Here is a 21,252-nt window from a genome sequence, read left to right as displayed (position 1 = left end):
TATCCCCTACATCTCACATTTGATAATAACTTATACCACGTTCGCTCTGCTCCATCTTGAAGGGCTTGGCTTGGCTTGGATTTGCCTGCGCGTACTGGCGCAAAGTAAATATGATACACAAAAGAAATGGCAAAAATACCAATAGAAAAGCCTGACAGTTTTCATGTTCATCGTGAAATTATCATGACTTGAGAGGATAATACATTATACATGGTATATTCAGGACACGGTTTCAAAATCAGTTCATGGTATGTTTGAGGGTATCGCCGCCTGATGTTCTATGGATGTGTGTGACTCAAAAATAACTAATTACCATAACATAAACACTATAAATGAATCCTGCGAACAGAGCTCTTGATGGTCACGAATTGTCCAGGATTCCGCCAGGTTTGTAGCTGCATATTCGAGCCCTCGAGCCCGTCCTTATCAAAGCTAGCTCGTGCCCGCTGCCCACGAACCCCGCTCTGGTTACTTCATTACTGCAGCTATATCTCGACCGCAAGCCTCAAGTGCTCCCGTATATGCAGATCGACAGTTTATCACTCTCTTCATATTTATGTATATTTCACCACAATCACCATCTGCTTTGATCATTCTTGGGCGCTTGTGCTAAGGATTTAGACATAACTCCAGGCCATTCCGCGAATTGTCACAAATCAACTCACGAAACGATCTCTACACAGTGACCTGCAGAAAATTTACCCTCTAGGCAGGGTAGTCTCATGATGACTTGCTGTTACGTAACCAGAAATTATTATTCAGATCTGGACATGATTGTAACTTTTTACTGTGTTGCGTGTGAAAGCCTGTACAAATCCTTACCTCGCATGCCGCAGGTTCAATTCAATATCGTCAAGGTCAGGCGTATTCGACTCAATCCGAAGCAAGATAAAATCTGTTTGTATTAGTCGTTAGTCTCTGATGAGCGTGAGCAATGAGCATAATATTCTTAGGTCTGAACAATGGCATCTCGAGCACCGGCGGCAAATATGATCCGATCAAGCTGGGTAATTATTGAAGTTTAAAAGGACTGCTGAATCGCGAAGTAATATTTCAGAACCATAGAACATTCTTCGCTAATACGGCCCGGTTTGACATAACCACGATCTCGTATTATCATCTGCAGAGCGACTTCCCAGACGTTGACACCAACCGCGGTAATTCAAAGCGCCGAGTTGCTTAGCTGCATCAAGAAGCACCTGGTGTCATCAGCACGTCTTCAAAGGTGACGTACTTTACACCAGACATGGGACCAGTGCAACATCAATTTAATCGTTTACGATTACATATAGGGTTACCATACGTCCTCTTTTAAGAGGATTTGTCCTCTTTTTTGACTTTTTTGAAAGTGTCCTCGGAGGACGTCCTTTCGTCCTCTTTTTTGAGAATTTTGGTCATATTTATAGCAAAATTCGACTGAGATGCCGTAAATCAGCACCGATGTGACGCTCCGGCGGGTAATTCGGGAGCTGAGTGGAAAGTTGACCTTTTTTTTTAGTCGACCGACCACACAGTGGGATAAATTTATCATCCATTTTTTGAGAATTCTCCTCCGGTTTTGCAAGTCTGAAAATTCTGAAAAGTGTCCTCTTTTTAGATTTCCAAAATATGGTAACCCTACGATTACATATATTTTAGCTTCGTTGAACTTTAGCCTTGAGCACAATTCGAAGACAATATTGCAGTCGGCAGAAATATTTTTGAAAATTGTGACGTCATTTAGCTGTTACATCACGCCATACCCATTCTACATCGTGGCAAAGCTGCTTTTACCGCCAGATCGTCTACTTTCTCTATAGATTTCTAAACAAGCGCTGTTTTACGGCGGACACCTTTTGAATTATCCCGACGACCGGTAGACAGGTTTTGCATTGCGCTATACGAGCGGAGTGCCCAGCCCATAGACATTTAGACAATCAATGTTTCGCAGTCAATCCCTTATAAACTAATGCGATCAGGCCTTCTCTTTGTTCAGTGTATGGCATAGTCCTTACGGGACTAAAAGGTTTAGTAACCATCCTTTTACAGAGCAATAGATTACGTATGAATAGTATGTTAGTATTTTTTCCTTGATGCTTTTACGGCAAATACACCGACTCATGTAGCCTTGCGACGCATGTTGCATACACACACAATCTGAGCATATGCGTGCTACGCGTGCACCGTGCATACGTCGCTGGACCAGGAAGGGTCTGACCCGGCCGGGGATTGAACCCACGATCTATACCGACCAAGAAGTCGGACGCCCCACCATTGCGCGATATTGTCAGTTATATACAAAATATCCGATTGCGATTGCTTCTGATATTATACAAATGCAATCGATTACGATAACTTGATGATGCTGCGATCTTCGTTGTGAACTGTGAAGACGCTGGTGTCACCACCGCAGAAATGAACCCCGTATTAAACGCATAATCCCAACGACGACCTTACTGATACACAAAGGCTCATATGATATCATAAATAAACAAACATTTTATTCTACACTAGCAAAAACAGTTGGATAATCTCATTAAAATACTCTTTGGCGAGGTAAATGTACCGTAAAGCAAAGTTTTTAAATCAGTCATCGCCGACTTTACCAGTCGCCTCGACGTTTACGGCAAGCGGCGTGTCCTGCATGATTTTACCATACTCCACGTCTTTTTGCGGCGGGCAATCTGGTACGGCCTTTAAAGCATCAAGCGGCAGGTCGATGTAGTCAGGTTTGTTGTTGTTTGATGACGCCGAGCCGGCACGTGACAAACTGCTGATCCAGGTTGTGACAGCGCCCATCGTTCGCTGCGTTACGGTATCCAGAATGTCGGAATACAGTATAGGATTGAGCGCACTGTTCAGGGGCAAGAGAATGACGGCGGCGAACGCGTAGGCGGTGTCGGACACGTGACAGCCAGCGAGTTTGACGAACGCCATGACGCATACCGGGACCCAGCAGCAGAAGTCCGTGGCCACCAATCTCAGGATCTTTCTTTGCATTTCTGGGAGCGATAGGTATCGTTATGAGCTAGTGGTGTTATAATAGTGTCCTATATGGTGTCGACACAGGCAAATCTCACGCCTCAGTGAAATTGTATCACGTCACAATTTCCATTTGGCTACAGGCAATTTGACGGTCATTTTTGACCGGCTTGCCGAGCATTAAATTTGGTAAAATTGCTATCAATCGAAAGCTGACTCTGCACTGATTACGAAAATATAAATTTTATTCCGCTCGTGGCCCTGGAACTCCCACAATCAGCCTCGAATTTTTCATTGTTATGGAGATTGGCATTGGGACGCAACAATGCTGTCTGGCGAAACGAGAGAGTAGCTCAAGAGAAAAAGAGTCAGACAGCATCGTTCAGCATTGTTGCGTCTCAATGCCAATGTTATAATGATAAGAAATCGGAAAGCTTTTTTTCTGCGCATCTGTGTCGATGAAAAGAGACAAATAGGCCAATGATTGAGTTGACCATCGGCTCAAAGGGGTTCAAGGTGTCTGACTACGTCAACTTCTACACAGCGGTGTTTAGACAACGCTACTCTGCACTCTTTCGATTTTGGAAAGTAGAAAGTAGGTTTGGGATGCATTTTTATGCCTTTCGTGAGTGAAATTGACACAAAGTCAGGACGGAGTAACCCCTGTATTACGTTAATTGGATATATGTTCTAAAATTTGCAGTATCATTTAGTGATTTTGCGTTAATAGTCGCGTAGGTGCAACCTGCAATTGCTATACTTGTAATTGAATATATATTAATTAATGGCGTTACGTCTATACTCCGATGTGTACCAGCGATCACTTATTGACTACTTTGATAACCTCTATTCGTGACGCATATTACTTGCTGATTCCGTCACAAACCACTAATAGCTTTGACCATTTTCGTTCTAACTTCAGATATTCTCCAACAGGTCGGACTCAAACTGACAGCTTATTAGTGTTGTTTTGGTGAAATATACAGCAACGTTACTCGTCAATGTATAGAATTTACACGGGTTAATGCAAATTGACTTGACTCTCAAGTTACTCAGGAATTGCTGAAGAGTGGCTAAGATCCACTACAGGGCTTTTGTACGGAAATTGAGTCAAAGTTGAATGTTAGGGAAATATCAATACGCCAAAAATCAGCAACAGAGCATAGGATGCTTTTCAACATAGTGTACTAAAAACATACCATTGTATGGTTAATAACCTACTTCTCATCTGCTTTCTTTCGACGTCTCGATTCCGTATCGTGGCTGGATTTCGTCGAGAAAACATATATATTATGACGTAGGAAACGGCAACGAATGTGAAGGCGAGAAAATTGAATAGATTCACAATGAGGGAAAAAACCCAGGCTGGGTCCGAGGTAGATATGAAAAACTTGGGAATGCACACGCTCGCTGCGCTGTAGTATCTGAAACGAGAGAGTGAAATGAATCGAAACGGTCGATTCGTCAGCGTTGAAAACACACCCCCATAACGTTTTCGGTTCGAAGTACTCGATACCGATTGCGTTGCCTTTGTTTTGTAACGATTTCCAAGTGGCTCCGTCGAGAAATGAATTGAGGTCTGCAGTGAAATATATTCAATAATTTGCTTCTGTTTTCCCGACTCATTCTCAAATTTTCCACTTGATAGCAAGACTATTCTTCAATCACAGCATTTGCTATACCTCTAAGACTTTTCGGGTGCCTCTAATCAAGAGTTATCGGGACAGTAATCACTCTAGTGTGCTAGTAACTCTATCGATAAGAAGCAGCCGAAGAGTTAAAATTAGGGCAAGTTTTTGTTGCAGTTAAATCCGTGGAAAGTTGCATTTATTTTTGAAAAAAGTTGCAGAGGTTGCATTTTGACCACATTTTGCTCGGTTGACTGAAACAGCTCCCGAAATACCCGTAAAAGCGTTACTTCAGTGCTGATTTCCGGTGTTTCAGTCGAATTTGGCCGTCTACTTCTCCAAAATCGAAAATACTTCCATGAAAAATCGAAAAAGTGGCATGAAAAAAATGGACAAAAGTTGCAAAAAGTTGCACTATAAGATTCCTTCAAACAGCTTAAAACAGCATTCTACATATCTTATGAGTATTTAGGAAGCTGCCGGAAGCTGTAAAAAACGTTGCTAAAGTTGCAAAAATGTGCCCTAGTTATAATTAATGTATTCTTGCAATGATTGTTCTGATGAAAGTAATATGAAAGCAATCTTCAAGATCTGCACCAAAACTCAGCTATTCAAGAAATTTACTTTAAGACGATTCGTAAACATATTTCATTGGTACAAAACGATTCTGCAGTAAGTTCGATTCCATACAAAATCAAGATGCATAGGGTAATATCATCTTCAAGTGTACAATATGGATATGCTGCGTTTCCTAGTATTAATTAGCTCTCCAGATAGTCAAGAAAACCATGCAGATTCCGCAGTTTTAGCGAAAATAATATGTATTTCAGTTCATTTTATTAGGAACTTTCATCAATTCAATACACCACAAGACTGCGATACAATGAAAAGATAGGAAGGTGTCGTGCGACTTGGAGTAGTCTTTGAAATCAGACACCCACCCGGGCGTAGGCGATGTAAAGAGGAGACATGCACACTGACTGAAAAGTAAAAGAAGACAATGCAAAAAGACAAGCGACAAAATGAGGTGGCATGTGACGGAAGGCGAGATCGATACATTCACGCCCGAAAACAGAACCATCCCTCTCCCGGGGGTGTATGTGATATGAATTCACCCCATTTTAGGTCTGCCGGTCGATATTTTAACCCCACTTATATGAGTTGGTGGGGGTGTCCTTTTGAATAATATACCCGTCTTCGATTCCGCGTTTTCTCAAAACGTAAGGAGCCGAAAAGCGGGCAGTAGTGTTGTTCAAAAATAACCTTTTTGTTCAAATTTGACTGGCTATTCGATATAATTGTTAGGTTGGCAAAAAAGCGCTGCGCACCAAATTTAGCTCGATTCCAACGTGTTACAGTGAAGCCAAAGCAGTTAAAAATATTAAATTCAATGAAATCGTCAACCCCAGCATGAAATTGTTAAGTTGTCTAAAAACATGATTTGTAACAAATTTGGATAAATTTCCATCAGTAGAAGTGGAGTCATTGGAGCACAAAATTTTGTATTTGAAAAAAGAATGGTATTTACGGAGGCAGATTCTTCAATTTTTTATTAATTATTATTTATTATATAGAACTATGCACCGTAAATACTATTATTTAAAATCCAAAATTTTGAACATAAATACCCTCGATTCTACTGAGTCGAATTGAGTCAAATTTGTTACAAATCGTGTTGTTAGACCGCTTAACAATTCCATGTGGTTGCCAGAAAGATATGTAAATTGCTTTTATTCATTTTTTTATATTAAATTAGAAGTATTGTAGCTTCAGTAGCCTTGCTGCTACACACCGGAATTGAGCCAAATTTGGTGTGTAGTGTTGTTGTAGCCATCCGAACAATTTTTGAACAACTGTAGCGGCCGCGGGCAGTGAGTTGTCCCAATCTCAACACTGCCGGTATACTAACAAGCGCCGAATACTGCTTCTCACTTACCGCCATGCTGCGAAGCGTTCCACAGGTAATGCGATGCCACCACGGAAAATACATTTTTAGCGCTGTTCAACGAAACCTCCGTCCCAGTAACGAACGGGTTGAATACAAAATCCACTCCAGCAATGAACAAATGCGTCAGACTCGATGATAACGGGAGCAAAGCGAGCGTCAGTGACGTTGCCCACGCCACACACACCAAACACATCACGTTTCGCATGGAAGGCACTGCGGATGATCGAAAAGGCTGAAATGAAATCACAAACACTGTAAATACATGGTTTGAAGGGCGTCTTGGAGGTGCAGAACTTCAATCTAAAATTGAATAATATATTCATATTGAAATAAACCCGAACATTTCCGGCTGAGGGGCAACTAGTAGATAATTCAGCAACTAATAGATAATTGGAAAGAACATCAACAATCGTATCATCAAATGATTGAAAAGTAGGTGTAGGCCTACTAACCAAATTTCCACCGTAGCGTGTAAGCTTAAATCGAGGTACCACCACTTTCCGGTACCAAAGTTCTCTTTCAGCCCCATTCGAACGGGTAAAACCGAGTCAAATTGACCAATACTTATTTAGATGGATAGGCTACATCGCGTGGATGGATTGGGTCCTGTTTTTCTGTACCACTCCTAATAAGGCATAAAAGGTCGTACACCTAAAGAGAACCCACTTAAGTTCTGGTATTACTTTATTTGACTTGTTTTCACCCAGAGGAATGGGTATAAAAGCAAAATTGGATACCAGAAAGTGCTGTGTATCGGAATGTCACCCTTCGCTACAATGGAAATGCGACGAAATACAGGATTTTCGTTCAGTGTATAGGAGGATTACTACTACGCGAGATAGTGAATAGGTCTTGCGCACGGATAGAGAGCTGAGAACCGCTTGAAGCTTGAAAAGCTTCACGACTTTTAATACTATGAAATAACGTTGTTTAAACTCAGACATGTACTGCATGCAAAGTCGTGTCCGCGAGTCGTTTGGGGTGAGAAACAAACAGACATGGTCCATATTCTCCAGAAATGTATACACACGTAACTGAGAACGGCGGACTTTGCCTGATTGCCGATTTATTACGAGCGTAACGTATGCGTATTATGGATCAAGTTTGTCCCGTGCGGAACGGACAAAAAGGGATTACCCGCACTATCGCGTAGAGCCTGCATCCCGTCAGAATCACCATCGTCATCACCGAAGTCTCGCTGGATATTACCGACAGTATTCCGAGAGAGACGCAGAATGAGCTAGTGCGCCATTCGATATATTTACTGCAGTATTCGCCCTGAAAGATTCATACGAAGAATATAAACGGCTTGGAAATCACGTGATACATATACGTTGAGGTCGTCAGTAACGGATTTATTCTACGTTGCCTGAGAGCGCAAGTGGGTGTTACCTTCTATACTTTACAGTTTTTGACGAAAATTACTTACATTTTTCACTTTGGCAATTGTAAATTTAACAGTAGGTTTGGAATTGGTTTGTATCACTTTCGTGAGTGACATTTATCATATTATAGGGGCGAAATTGACCCCGTATCGTGGTAGCGGAATATATGTTCGAAAATTGCTATATCAGTGACGCACTCGGTCATTTTGCGATGCCGTAAAGATACATTTTGCAATTAAAAATAACTACGGTGAGTGACATATATAATATTAACTGGTCGAAATAGCCCCCTGTATTGTAGTCGCAGAATATATTTTCGAAGATTGCTGTAATGGTGTATATGTATACTGTATAGTCACGGTCATTTTACGATGTCGCAAATACCCATCTTTCAATGTATAAAATTATTCCGATTTACTACTAAATGCATGCGACACCTCAACCAAATCCACTTTTCAAAACTATCTACTTGAGTACTTTTCGGATCTCAATTTTTTAATGCCTTGAAAATCGCTACTTCATGTAATTGACCAGAAATTTACGGCATTACCTCAACATGAGTAGCAATACTGACTACTTTGACAGCCTCTGCACATCAGAGCAGTGTGTTAAAATGACGGAGAGCCTCGACCAACCTTCATTTGCACGGCGATGCTTCCGAGCAACACGAGATAGACCCCCATGAGGAAGTCTGAGCACGCGAGATTCAAGATGAGCACTCTGTTAGCTCTGATCGCAGGAGTTGTCTTTCTACCGGGAAACCGCAATTTTTTGGATTCGTGCACGATAACAATCTAAAAAGGTATCTCCGGTCATGTTCATGTTCATACGAAGGCGCGAGAAAGCTATACATCATTCAAAGCGCTGTGTATTCTACCACTGATTTGTGATCATTTAAGTCGAAATGTTAAACCAACAAAATGTTACAGTGATACTACAATTGACTGCGTTCAACAAAAATGATGTTATACGCTGGTTATTAGACAGTAGCTAATAACTGGTCAAGGATCTAGGATAATTGATGATAAATGAAAATTCAGACTTGCAGCAAATTTAAGGCTAGACAAAACCAAAAACTGAAATCATACAGCCCGTGTGACATTCAGGAGTGGTCCGTTAAGTAATTTTAACTTTTCGGAGAACTGAAGTAGGTTAGTAGGTTTGCCTACTATTTATTTAAGCTGCCCCTTTAGACTACTTGTACTTTTAACTATTTCTTAGGGGCACACATCACGCAACACAATGAATCGGACTCCCTGACTTCGAACCGGACTTGACTCGGTGGTCAGTTGAAGATGACTCGACTTGACTGAGTCAAACTATAAAAGTCAAATTGACTTTTGAATTAGATACTCAAATCACTGACATGAAATTTAATTAAAATCCAGAAAAATAATATATTCACGGAATCTAACATGCTCACCAAGTTACCGACAATCGCGAGCAATCCCATAATCCAGACCATTACGCGCAGCCATGGATTTTCAATCATTTCGTCACGCGAGGAAAACGCGTCTTGTCCGTTAGACCCGTCCACGGTAGGACACTCATCGCTCCAATCACTGCAGTCTGCCTTGCCGTCCTTAACCTGTCGCATAAACAAGATATTTAAATTCTGTATTGGCAGGAATGGTGAAAGTTGATACTAGGGATAATATATCGCACCGGTGTTTTAGTGTAGTAGTGTTTTGCTCTTCAAAATCACGGAATGTTCACCTGAATCTTAGAAACGAATATCGGTCCTTCGCCGTTCTCGCAGTAAAACCGCCCGTCGTCGCAACCCTTCTCGTCGCGAGCGTCATCGCAATTTATGATGGAGTCGCACTGGAATGAGGCGTCGATGCTCACCTGAAACATGATTCCGATAGTATCAGCCAAGTATTGCTGCAAGCGAGGGGGATATTAAGAGTTCATCCGAGTCTGAATAGCGAGGTTTAATGGGATTAGTTGGATGGAAATTCCAGATAATTAAGAATTATATGGAGGTTCCGCGAAGAGGATTAGGGAACAGAGGATGTCAAATGAACGGCTCTTTGAATATAATCGGACATGTCAGCAAATGTACTTACATTCATGTCCCCAATCGTGTCGAAGTCACATTTGGCTAATCTGTATAGGTTATTTCGTAAACACCGGACTCCGCCTCGATCCTTTTCCTCGTGGTTTCATCGCGCTATTTAGTGACGTAGAGTAGGCTATGATATATTCCGCTACTGTTAGTTACATTTCATTTGTACCTTTTAGTAGTGAGGAAGGTGCTAAATCATTTTTCCACTCTTAGATTCGAAAATGGATTCCTTGCGTTTACATCATGTCGTTTTATTGCATCACGAATAAACGGTTGTCGTAGTACCAGAGGCGGTCAAAGCAGATGTAGAAGTAACGCCCAAAATTTCTACTCGGTTTCAAGTGGAATTATAATTATGGTATACCATTTTTGGAATCGAAAATGGAGGACGTTTTTTACAAATCATAAAGGTTAGATTACCGATTTTAAACGTCTTAATGGAAATATTGTTGTGTTGACTAAAAAAGGTCATCTTTCCAATAAAAAAGGTCACCACTCCGACTCGACTCCCGAATGTCCCGCTCGACCGTCCTCTATACATATATTTCGCGTCATTTATAGTGATAGTTGAGACTGCCTGTTAGCCTAGCTCTCAAAGCTGTAAAGGAGGACCTAGGTCTATTTCCAAAGTATAGGAGATTTAGGCGATTTCAAAGACAAGGTACTCAAGTAAGTAGTTTCAATTCAAGTATGTTACGTCGCCCGGTCTCATACTGTTACATACAGTTAATAGGTGACTTAATTAAAAATTGCAGGGTATACATCTTCGTGACTATAACTCAAAATTTATCTTTCGCCCACTATTATTTCGACCATTTCACTAATAACGGCGATGCAAACACATTCCAAACTACTTTCTACTAGCAAAAATCCAACGTGTAAAAAGCAAGTAGTTTTATCCTAAAATAGGAAAGAGTTCGTAGCGCAGAGTACCTTTGCGTAGTAGGCCTACGTACATCTTTCTCTCTCCCATAACAAATATTTCGATATTCTTATATTTACCATGTTGCCGCCAAGGGCCGGGCACGAGAATCTTCCGAGGCTGTTTTCTCCGCTGCACCTCCCCGCGTTTTCGTCCTTGCCGTCGACGCAGTCGATCAGACCGTCGCAGACTTGATCCTTGCGGATGCTGACATATCCTGCTTTTGTCGCGTTGCAATGGAACCTGCGATATACGTATTTTATACAGAGATAGAAAGTGGTTTAGAATGTTGTGTGGGTTATTCGCGCGTGTACGAGTTGAATTCGCGGTTTTACGTGAATGTAGCATTCCCGTTCTCTGACTATTGCGAGTTTCCATTATTCTTATGTTATTGTGGTGCAATAGTGTAATCATTTTGATTACAATTATGGCCGTGGAAAGAGGCGGCGTGTTGTGAAGGGCTTTCCAGATATCGAAGATGGGCTTATCATTATAAAGTTAACTTCTACCAATTCAGATAAGGTGAAATATTCGATTGCCATCCCGCAATGGGGTGAATGCTAACCATATGCACACGTAGGGGTGAAGTATATATGATCTTCTTGTACCACATTGTTTTGAAAATTCAACTAAAACTTGCTTCACTGAACAGAACACCAGGCCGATGTTTTGATTGGTTCGTGTGTTGTAGGAGCATGTATAGGAATATCAGCGGAAAAGGACAGTAAATAAGAATATCACTCTGACTTCACTGTAGATACATGGGTGTAAAATGGGGTGTAGGTGTATTTATAAATTATCTATTTGCACCATAGCGTGGGGTGCGTATCGAAAACAGAACCCTCTCCCCCCTGGGATATATTTCCATAAGAGTTGGTGTGTTTCAATAGTTTTCAGTCATTGCAATGGCGATGAAAGTGGTATTTCGTATCGGAAAGTGCAGTTTACCTGATTTGCACTCTATACTATGGTGGAAATCGTCGATATAAACTATTTCCTTTGCAGTTTTGGATAGGCTTAATGGAAATTTCGAGTGGTATGTGAACAACATATAGTCTGTCAGCCCACGCAGTTATTAGACTGTGAACCTGCCATAGGAGGACAGAAGCGTATGCAGCACCGAACTATGTGGGAACTGTAATGCGTATAAATCTCAAATACAGCTTATGATAGTATCACAGAGATCATGTGTCCGTGGTAATAGCAATTCTCCTCCAAGTTACTTACCTTTCTTCGCATTCATCTTCGTCACTCCCGGACAATTCGCAGTCGATTACGCCGTCGCAATACTTCCATCCTTCGATTTCTCGCGTGTACGCGTTCGGCCTCTCGATATCCTGCATGAGAAGAGAACAGACATTACACCTATACACTGACACTCGTTACTTCAATATTACAACCATGCGGATGATCTATATATCTGCGATTGATGTACGACACCAAATTGAGAAATCGGAGTCTTGAAGGGCCAATACAAAAAGCGGTCGCTAGTTCATAATCTAACGAAGCGCTCTGCTTTTTCGGAGGACTACTTACAGTACTTTAATCAGTTGGGTATGCTTTTAGATTGGCCTTGAGCTGTGTTTTAGATACTTGTTTATTGTAACTTCGCATCACTTTTACGAGTTGAATGACCGTAATAACCGCGTGAAACAGTTTTTATATCACGGAAACTGAATATATTTTCGACTTTTATATCTATTTATAATGTCAGTAGTCATTGTGCGTTGGTCGCGAAGATACATATTACGAATTGAAAAGCACTCACCTCCGATTAACCGCTAACAGTAGGCGAGCACTTGACCAAATCGACGTTTTGAAAGTATACTTGATCGAGTAGTTTACAGACTTTTCATTTTCTACTTCTACATGAATTAGTTCTGACAAGTCTTCGAAAATGTTACTTCTATGTGTACTTGAGTTGAGATACAAGGCGTGACTTTTCATTCTATTTGAGTAGCAACGTAGACTACGTTGTCCGCCTCTGGTCAAAACCCAGAAATAGGTATAGCTACAAGTCCGGTCTACATCGTATGAGAATACGAATAATTTTTAAATTCTATAATCAAATCCAAACCCTGGATAATCAGAATTACGGCCGCCCAAACATTTTCGATACGAGCAGCTGTACAGAAAAACTCATCATTCCAACAGTAAACAGTTTGATGAAATTCGGCTTCGAACATCATACGAAATCACTTACGTCAGGAATGATACACCAGGTTCCAGACAGTTTGGTCTTGTAATGTCTGGACGGCGCAATTTCACATCGAAACGGGCTCGGGTTGAAAGTGCATGTCGCGTTGCACTCGTCTTCTGGAAAGCTCTCCGCGGTCCACACATCCCATCCGTGCAATTGAGGCGGCGGACATTGCCCTATTCCGTCACAAGCTGTGGCGGAAACGGCGCGACAATGTGGATCTCGCCTGTCCAAGCTGCACCTTGAAAGGCGAACATATTGGTAGGCAGAGTGTATTGTAAACGAAAATCGTGTATATGGTCCCTTTCCACCGTAACGTATAGGGTGCAAATTAACTAAACGTCAGTTTATGATACAAGAGTTAGCTTTGACACCCATGCGGGTGAACAGGAATGTATCGGGTGCTAGATATCATTATTGTTCACCAGTACGGCAAAGATGTGCTGCGCACTGTGCGGCAGGATTGATCGGTCTTATTTGTTACTATTGGAGAATTTGTATTTTTGTGTTCCCGGATTAAAACGAGTCAAATTTATCAAGCGTCCAGAGTTACTTCTATTGAGGAATTATTTTTAAAATGATATCGCACTTCGACTTCTGCACTCGGAAGCAAATTTCCAATTTGCTGTGTAATATACCTGCACTCTTCCACCACTGCTGAGTCCTTGCAGGAAATCGTTCCTCTGCAAATGTCAAATCTGCAATGAGAAATCGGGTTTAGATTCACAATTACATTGCCAGAGGAGTAGAGGACGCCCTATTTCTTCAACGACTAATCCTCTTTTCCATTCCCCATCAATTTCTATAGTACTACGCATGTGTTAGGGATGCATTTTGCAATGGATATGAACAAGATGGTTTATATATGGTCCATTGAATCCCTATTACGCTAAATATCCAAATTTTCAAGCGTAAAAGAAACTGGAAAAGCATGTTCGTGAAAACAACATTAGTAACAGCGGCTTTGAAACTAAATCAATAGCGTCGGAAATTCGACCTTGTTTTATGCGGTTGCACCAAACAACGCTCTTAACCAAGCGGATATTATGAACAACGTGTTAACGGGTTACGAGAACCAGATAGGGCTATCCAACAGACGGAATCACATACGGCAGAGTATTATTTCATCATGAGAAAATACTTCGGCTTCGCAAATCCGATACGAGGATAAAGTACTAGCAGAACATCAGCAATATTATGCGTATCATATAAAAAGTGTAGATTTATATAGCATGCAATTCTACTCCGGAATTACCATTAGCGCACTCTATCCTGCTTCATACGAAAATTGAAACTTGTGGAGAAGGGACCAGAAGTGATGATTTTATTCGCATGTTTCAACCGATTTCAAAACAAATTTGACCTTGTCATGGTAGTTTGGTCTCACCTGTTGTCACCTAATACATCGCGTTAATGACATATTGCGACATGGCCACTGCGAACTAGCATGTAAACGACATATAGCTAACCGTTCATCTTCACCACAGTCCAGAATACCGTCACACACAGAATCGGTCTTTATGCATTTCTGATTTTTGCATCGTATCTCTCCCACTTCGCAAAGTGAATCATTTGTGTTGGTCCCGGCGCCACTCTCATGTAGTCCGCCAATTCTTACCTATAGAAATACAACGTTTGGGTTTGAAGATGCTACCAGTTGAGATTGCACTTTATATTGAAACAGCTAAAGTTTGATACTATATTATGAAATGTATTCTATGTAACGTACGCTTACTTGGCTGATTTCCGTGACTACCTGACGACAGATATCCGGTGTGTCAGTCGCGCATGCGCACTCGTCTGATAAGTCCGAGCAGTCGATTATTCCGTCACAGACGCTGGAAATCGAGATGATCATGTCGCTCCCGAGGCACCGAAAGCATTTGTCGCTGGCGAATTTTCGCTCGCTGAGAATGGAAATTGATTGTTTAAAGATTTAGGTTGGACTGAAGTTCGCATTTCGCCTGTAAAGAATTAACAAACATGCTGATGGCGGAATCTGAATAACAATGTCAAGGTACAGTTTACAGACAGTCATATGCATGAGTCAACATATTTCAACTTTACTACTGCTGATAACTAAGTCAACAAATACTAGGCCTTTGCTCGACAAAGTGGAATTGGACTTGAAGCATAATGAGGCCGATATTTTGAGATTATGACCGATTGATATCAGTATAGTCCAGCCCTTCCATGTATATGTATACTATTTGTGCATTACGCAGTAGACAGCATTGCTACTCAGATAGAAGTTGCCATTTTCAAGACATGTCAAAACTACTTCAAGTGGAACTAAGAACATGAAATGTCCGAGAAATACACATACTAAAGTTTAGTAGATTTGGTCGAAGGATCTCGCTTACTTCAAGCAATTAATCGACAGTGGATACTCTCAAAATAGCAAGATGTATGTATATTCGTGTCGAACGCAAAATGCCAATTTCCAAAATACTCCGCTGATAGAACCTACCCAACAGCGCCAGCTCGAAAACACAGATCCGCCCCGTTGTCGCAGTCGCTTACGTTGTCTCGAAGCAGTTGTTGGGGTAAAACGCAACCGAACCCGTTTCTAGCGCATTTGAACCCAACCCCGTTCTTCCAACCGTGGTCTTCGTCGCAGCCAGAGCACGGGTCCTGGTCGCATACGGTACTGCGCTGTAAACACGTTCCGTTCTGAAATGCAAGAAGAGAAACGTCTCATTCTATAACCATCATGAAAATCGACTTTACACAAGTGTGTAGGTACACGTATACGCTCCGAATTATTTTAATAACAGCAGTGATACACAATATTACATCTTCGACTAAATGTTGGTACCAGTTGTCTTTCCAAAAGATACAATCTTGTCACATTACATATAAGATGATATAATATATCGCATATAAAAGGGGATTTCCCACATGGTAATTTCCCACACATCAATGGTGAAACGAAATAGGGTAAGGATTGATGTAGTATATAGCACTTTTTTTCATCTTTCATCGTATATATTATATATTGTATTGCATTTACGACAAGAGTGCAGATGTACTGGGAATTGGAGGCTATATTTACGAACATCATTCATTCCCGAACCAGTGTGTTGGAGGTGACCGTGCAATGTGCTTGGATCACAACGGTCTGCATCGTGCAATGCTCATGGTATATATACTGATATTTCTCTTATTAGTCACATGTGCAGGTGCACACATTGAACTCGTGGTCGCACTACATCATCGGAATGATAACCGAAGCAGCATTTGCAAATCCAACCGAAAACACTTAAACGTGATCAATCGCCCTGCCCGCAGTTTATACCGGCCGAAAATGTCAGGATCGCAGAAACCAAACCAGGGATAATTCAGTAATTTTTTACTTCCTTCCCCAAAACCATCATTACCGCAAGATCTCGTGATGTTTTGAATAGATCAAAGGAAGAAAAGATTACTTTGATTACACTTGAAACACGTACGGAGCAAATTATTTAGGAGACCCGCACTCAGGCGCCAGGGCAAGTGCTGCGGATAATTTAGAATAGATAGACGGTCTAACAAGTTAGATAAGTGGATATCACGAAGTTATTAGCTAATGTAATAATCACTTTACTGATATATAATTTAATCATAAAGGAACATTTTATAAGCAAGGAGCAATCGGCCTTTGAAGACCATTTTCGAGCGCTTGGGCGCATAAAAACAGGAAGACCTACACCGGGTGTGACGTACACGTTAACTGTTACGTGATAACGACCCGGGATGTAGCATTATCTATAACATTGTGTGTCATTGACACCTTTCAACTTACATTGCATCTGTAATGAGACTGGCAGTTCAAATCACACGGAGAGAGATTGGAGCAAACTACTTTGCTTTCGCAAACTTGATCGCGGCTCACCGTGCAAAAACCGCCATGATCGTTATCACGATTTACGCACCTGTTAATGGAAATTCATTTGAGCTATTATATTATATTATATCGCAGGGTTATATTTTTCATCTGAACAAGTCACACACAATGTAAAATGCGATAAGACACAATGCGATGTCATGAACAGATAGGAGGATGTCGAACGACGCGCATCAGTAGCGATCCTTTACTCTAACATCCACCTCGGCCTAGAGTGCCCGATGTCACAGTTCTTTTCGATGTTGATCTTATTGAATCCGCGGCCCTTTCTACTAGTTTTTTCCATTCCTTTTGAGTGCTTTCTTCCGTCGGGTCTATTCACAGTATGGCTCTAAAGTTGCAGGTGCAAGTTAAAAAGTCGCTGATCCGGGCCAATCAAAAGATACGCACTTAAATAGGATTCGGCGTAAAAAAAAACTGAATCAAGGGGTATATTCTTATGTTCCGCCAATTGGCCTACTGGAACATCATAGCCATGTCTGGGCTCATGCGATGGTTCGAATGCTCGAATCTGAATCGAGCATTAATTCTAATGATTTCGGTTGAGTAGAATTTTCGACTGTGGAATCATAGTGTCCTATATGGTGTCGACACAAGCAAATCGCACGGTTCAATGAAATTGTATCACGTCACAGTTTCCATTTGGCTACAGGCAATTTGACGGTGATTTTTGACCGACTTGCCGAGCATCAAATTTGATAAAACGGGTATCAATCGAAAGCTGCCGCCGTACTGATTACGAAAATATAAATTTTATTCCGCTCGCGGCCCTGGAACCCCCACAATCAGCCTCTAATTTTTCATTGTTATGGAGATTGGCATTGGGACGCAACAATGCTGTCTGGCGAAACGACAGACGCAACAATACTGTCTGGCTCCCTTTTTCTCGAGCACCTGTCTCGTTTCGCTAGACAGCATTGTTGCGTCCCAATGCCAATCTCCATAACAATGAAAAATTAGAGGCTGATTGTGGGGGTTCCAGGGCCGCGAGCGGAATAAAATTTATATTTTCGTAATCAGTACGGCGGCAGCTTTCGATTGATACCCGTTTTATCAAATTTGATGCTCGGCAAGTCGGTCAAAAATCACCGTCAAATTGCCTGTAGCCAAATGGAAACTGTGACGTGATACAATTTCATTGAACCGTGCGATTTGCTTGTGTCGACACCATATAGGACACTATGGTGGAATCCTCGAAACCTGCATTGGTCTTAGTGCAGTATGCGGACATGTGGTGCAAAGCTATACGTACGCTATAGTGAAAATGACATATCTATGAGGTCGTGATCAACCCATAGCATTGGTCACAATGTGCAATGAAATAGGTATGGTAGCAAAATACCAAATTATCTTTAATGTAATGTATAATTGGCATTATATTCCTTGTGATCGAATAAAAGGTAGCCTACATATTTGAATTTTCCACATCATTCATACTGTTATATCGTCATATTGAGTGATACTCAGATACTCGATTATGTCCAGCCCAAACAATAAGGCATGTTACACCCGTGGGTGGCCATAATGGCCAATGTATACCGGATTACAATTGCCGGGATAGATTTGGTGTCATTGTCATTACACGCTTACACTGTAAACGTGGAATGGCAACGACCGATTTTGCAGCTTCGTTCCGCTTCGCTGAAGCTTTACTCAGACTTATTTTACGGCAGCTACTGTAGGATTTCAGGCAATCCAAAAGTTGTCTTCCTAAGCTCAGAATTTACTGAATCTGGTCTTGATCGAAAGCTACTATCGCACTGATTCCGAAAATATGAATCAAAATATGGTTACGCCCCGTACTTAAATGAAAAATCACCCTCAACATCTAAAATCTGCATCGTTCAGAACAATCGGATGACCGCAAAACGATGACCATAACAATGACCCATTGCGGCTCTTCGATTGTTCGGACAATGCCGATAATTCAGACTTGGAGGCCGAATTCTTAGTGGTTCAGTGCCTGATCCTATTTTCATTTACATTTTCGGTGTCAGTGTGACAGTAGCTTTCGATCAAGACCAGATTCAGTTAATTCTGCGCTCTGGAAGACGACTTTTGGATTGCCAGAAATCCTACAGTAGCTGCCGTAAAATAAGTCTGAGTAAAGCTTCAGCGAAGCGGAACGAAGCAGCAAAATCGGTCGTTGCCATTCCACGTTTACATTCTATACTTACACACTGGGTATGATTGAACTATGCTTCTTATTTCACACATCAGGTCGATTATGAGTGCCACTAGAGTACAGATTTTCAGTCGAAATGTAAATTCTGTACGAAAGCGAATGCTTCAACTACCTCTGTCAATCGGATTGATGCTTGGGCTGGCGCGAAATTTGAAAACGCTGCTACAAATCACTCAATCATATATCCGACGGCAAATAACATATTTGGTTCACTGCGCACTCAAATACGAATCGCTTTATCCTTGTTGCCTTATTTCGACAGAGCAGCGCTCACCATCTAGTTGGGAATTGTGAATGATTACACCATAGCTTATCATTATCGCGACATACGCAAAGTGAGGAGCCTGCATACGAAACAAAGCGTTCGATCGTTATGTTCTTAATGATTACGTCATACCCTTTCAGAAAACTATAGATGTCGCGAACTACAGATTCTCACTTTGTCTGCAGTATGTGAATCAATGATAGCGTGCAATATTCTTTGTCGGGCCAATCTGATAAATAAGTAATAACAAAGAAGCAAAAGATTACACAGTATCTCTTGGCAGAGGTATTATACAGGCTCAACAGGTCAGGGCCGTTCGAAAACTACATCGCATAGCATCAGATACAGTATGCAACATATCAATACATACCGATACAGATCTTGCCCCGTTGTCAGTGTAGAATTCTCGTCATCTCCTTCCGAGCAATCAGCGTAACCGTCGCAAAATTCTTCATATAGCAACTTCTTGCCGTTGTTGCAGACAAAAAAGACTGGTTCTGCCAACAGAAACAGAAGGTACATGTTATGATTGTCACTGAGTTCGATCAAGCCTTGCATTGTTGGAATGAAAACATACAATATCCGAAACAATGACAATGCAGACATATACTCGACGTCACGCAACTCAGCAAATACGTTGCGCTCAATTTCGATTTACTTTCAATGCTATCGACTCCCAGAATTGATTGCATTCATTGATTGGTCCCCTTCTGCGTGAATTGTACTTTGAGCATCTCCTGGCCTTTTGCTACGAGGCTCAGATTAACTCCAGGTCAAACAGATATTGCTAATTGTACTTAACGTCCAGACACAAATTATGTCATGGATATTGGATATTGGATATCAATGTCCGCGGTTCCATACAGACCAATTTATATCCTTTTTGGCATTTACTATAGTTGAAAACGGGAGAAAATGGTGATGATGAATCATGACAAGGCATCCCGAAAAAACTTGAGTTAAGTTAGCAAGCTGCTGACTAAAATACAGATTACAAACTGCAACAGAAAAGTTTCGTTTCAGGGCGGATTCGATCACATAATCAACTCAAACTATCTAACTATTTATCGCAAAAGCGTGGCTAATTTTCCTGAGAAGCAATATCAACATGAAAACGCCGTGAAATTCTCTTCTCGTGCTACTAATATCAATTACGTTTAAGTAACAGCATATGTATTGATCCTGGCACTACGTCACCAATTTATACGACACGAATCTTATATTTGATGACAAGTCTGGCGAGATAGCGTAATGGACTCACCATCGATGTTCCTCCGGCCTTCAACCGCACTCAGAATTGAAGAGAACGGAAGAAATAAGAAAATCAAAGTTTCAATGCTACAAAATATCATCTGTGAATACCACAAGACTTTCAGTCGCAGGCGTGTAATATCTGATGCAGTAAAGTATAAGGTAATATAGTCTGACATAGCCCTGATCGCGTTGCGACTTTGTGGTTCTAAAACTGAAATCATGCCTTCTGCCTCGCTCTATACATCAAGTCGCAATTATATCAACACATAGTCACGTAGAATATCCAGTTTTTTTCGCTGCACTAACAACTGAATTGAGCACATCACCTTGTACAAAGACCACGCGGAGTTGATTGAGGCCTTATCACGACTACCGGTCATTCCTTTGTTGATATCTGGGATAGTAAATGAAGGAAATATAGCGTCTTCAAGCCGATGCGCTCAAGCTATATATATCTGACCCAATACGTTGAAAAAATGCTTGTGAAAAGATATAATTCGAAACAAAAAGCTTCAGAAAGACATCGAACATAATTCTCTCAGGCCAGCAC

General features: G+C 41.2%; 1 protein-coding gene across 1 annotated transcript; it reads right to left on the bottom strand.

Moving 5' to 3' along the window:
• Positions 1-2,455: 2,455 nt before the first annotated feature.
• On the bottom strand, positions 2,456-20,800 carry LOC145450330 (uncharacterized). Its single transcript, XM_080328842.1, has 18 exons — positions 20,710-20,800; positions 19,819-19,945; positions 16,897-17,026; positions 15,583-15,785; positions 14,848-15,019; positions 14,582-14,730; positions 13,751-13,810; positions 13,116-13,353; positions 12,140-12,249; positions 10,993-11,155; positions 9,639-9,770; positions 9,346-9,510; positions 8,558-8,716; positions 7,675-7,815; positions 6,526-6,769; positions 4,444-4,540; positions 4,183-4,385; positions 2,456-2,981 (listed from the first exon to the last, which is right to left on the bottom strand). The coding sequence occupies exons 1-18, from the start codon at positions 20,798-20,800 to the stop codon at positions 2,566-2,568; spliced, it is 3,000 nt and encodes a 999-aa protein (XP_080184968.1). The 3' UTR covers positions 2,456-2,565.
• Between the last annotated feature and the right edge of the window lie 452 nt (positions 20,801-21,252).

Source organism: Botryllus schlosseri, chromosome 11, assembly GCF_051294905.1.
Source record: "Botryllus schlosseri isolate E-star chromosome 11, Bs_hap1, whole genome shotgun sequence".
Taxonomy (NCBI): Eukaryota; Metazoa; Chordata; class Ascidiacea; order Stolidobranchia; family Styelidae; genus Botryllus; species Botryllus schlosseri.
The sequence above is the reverse complement of the archived record's forward strand: the minus strand, read 5'-3'. Positions and strand labels throughout refer to the sequence as shown.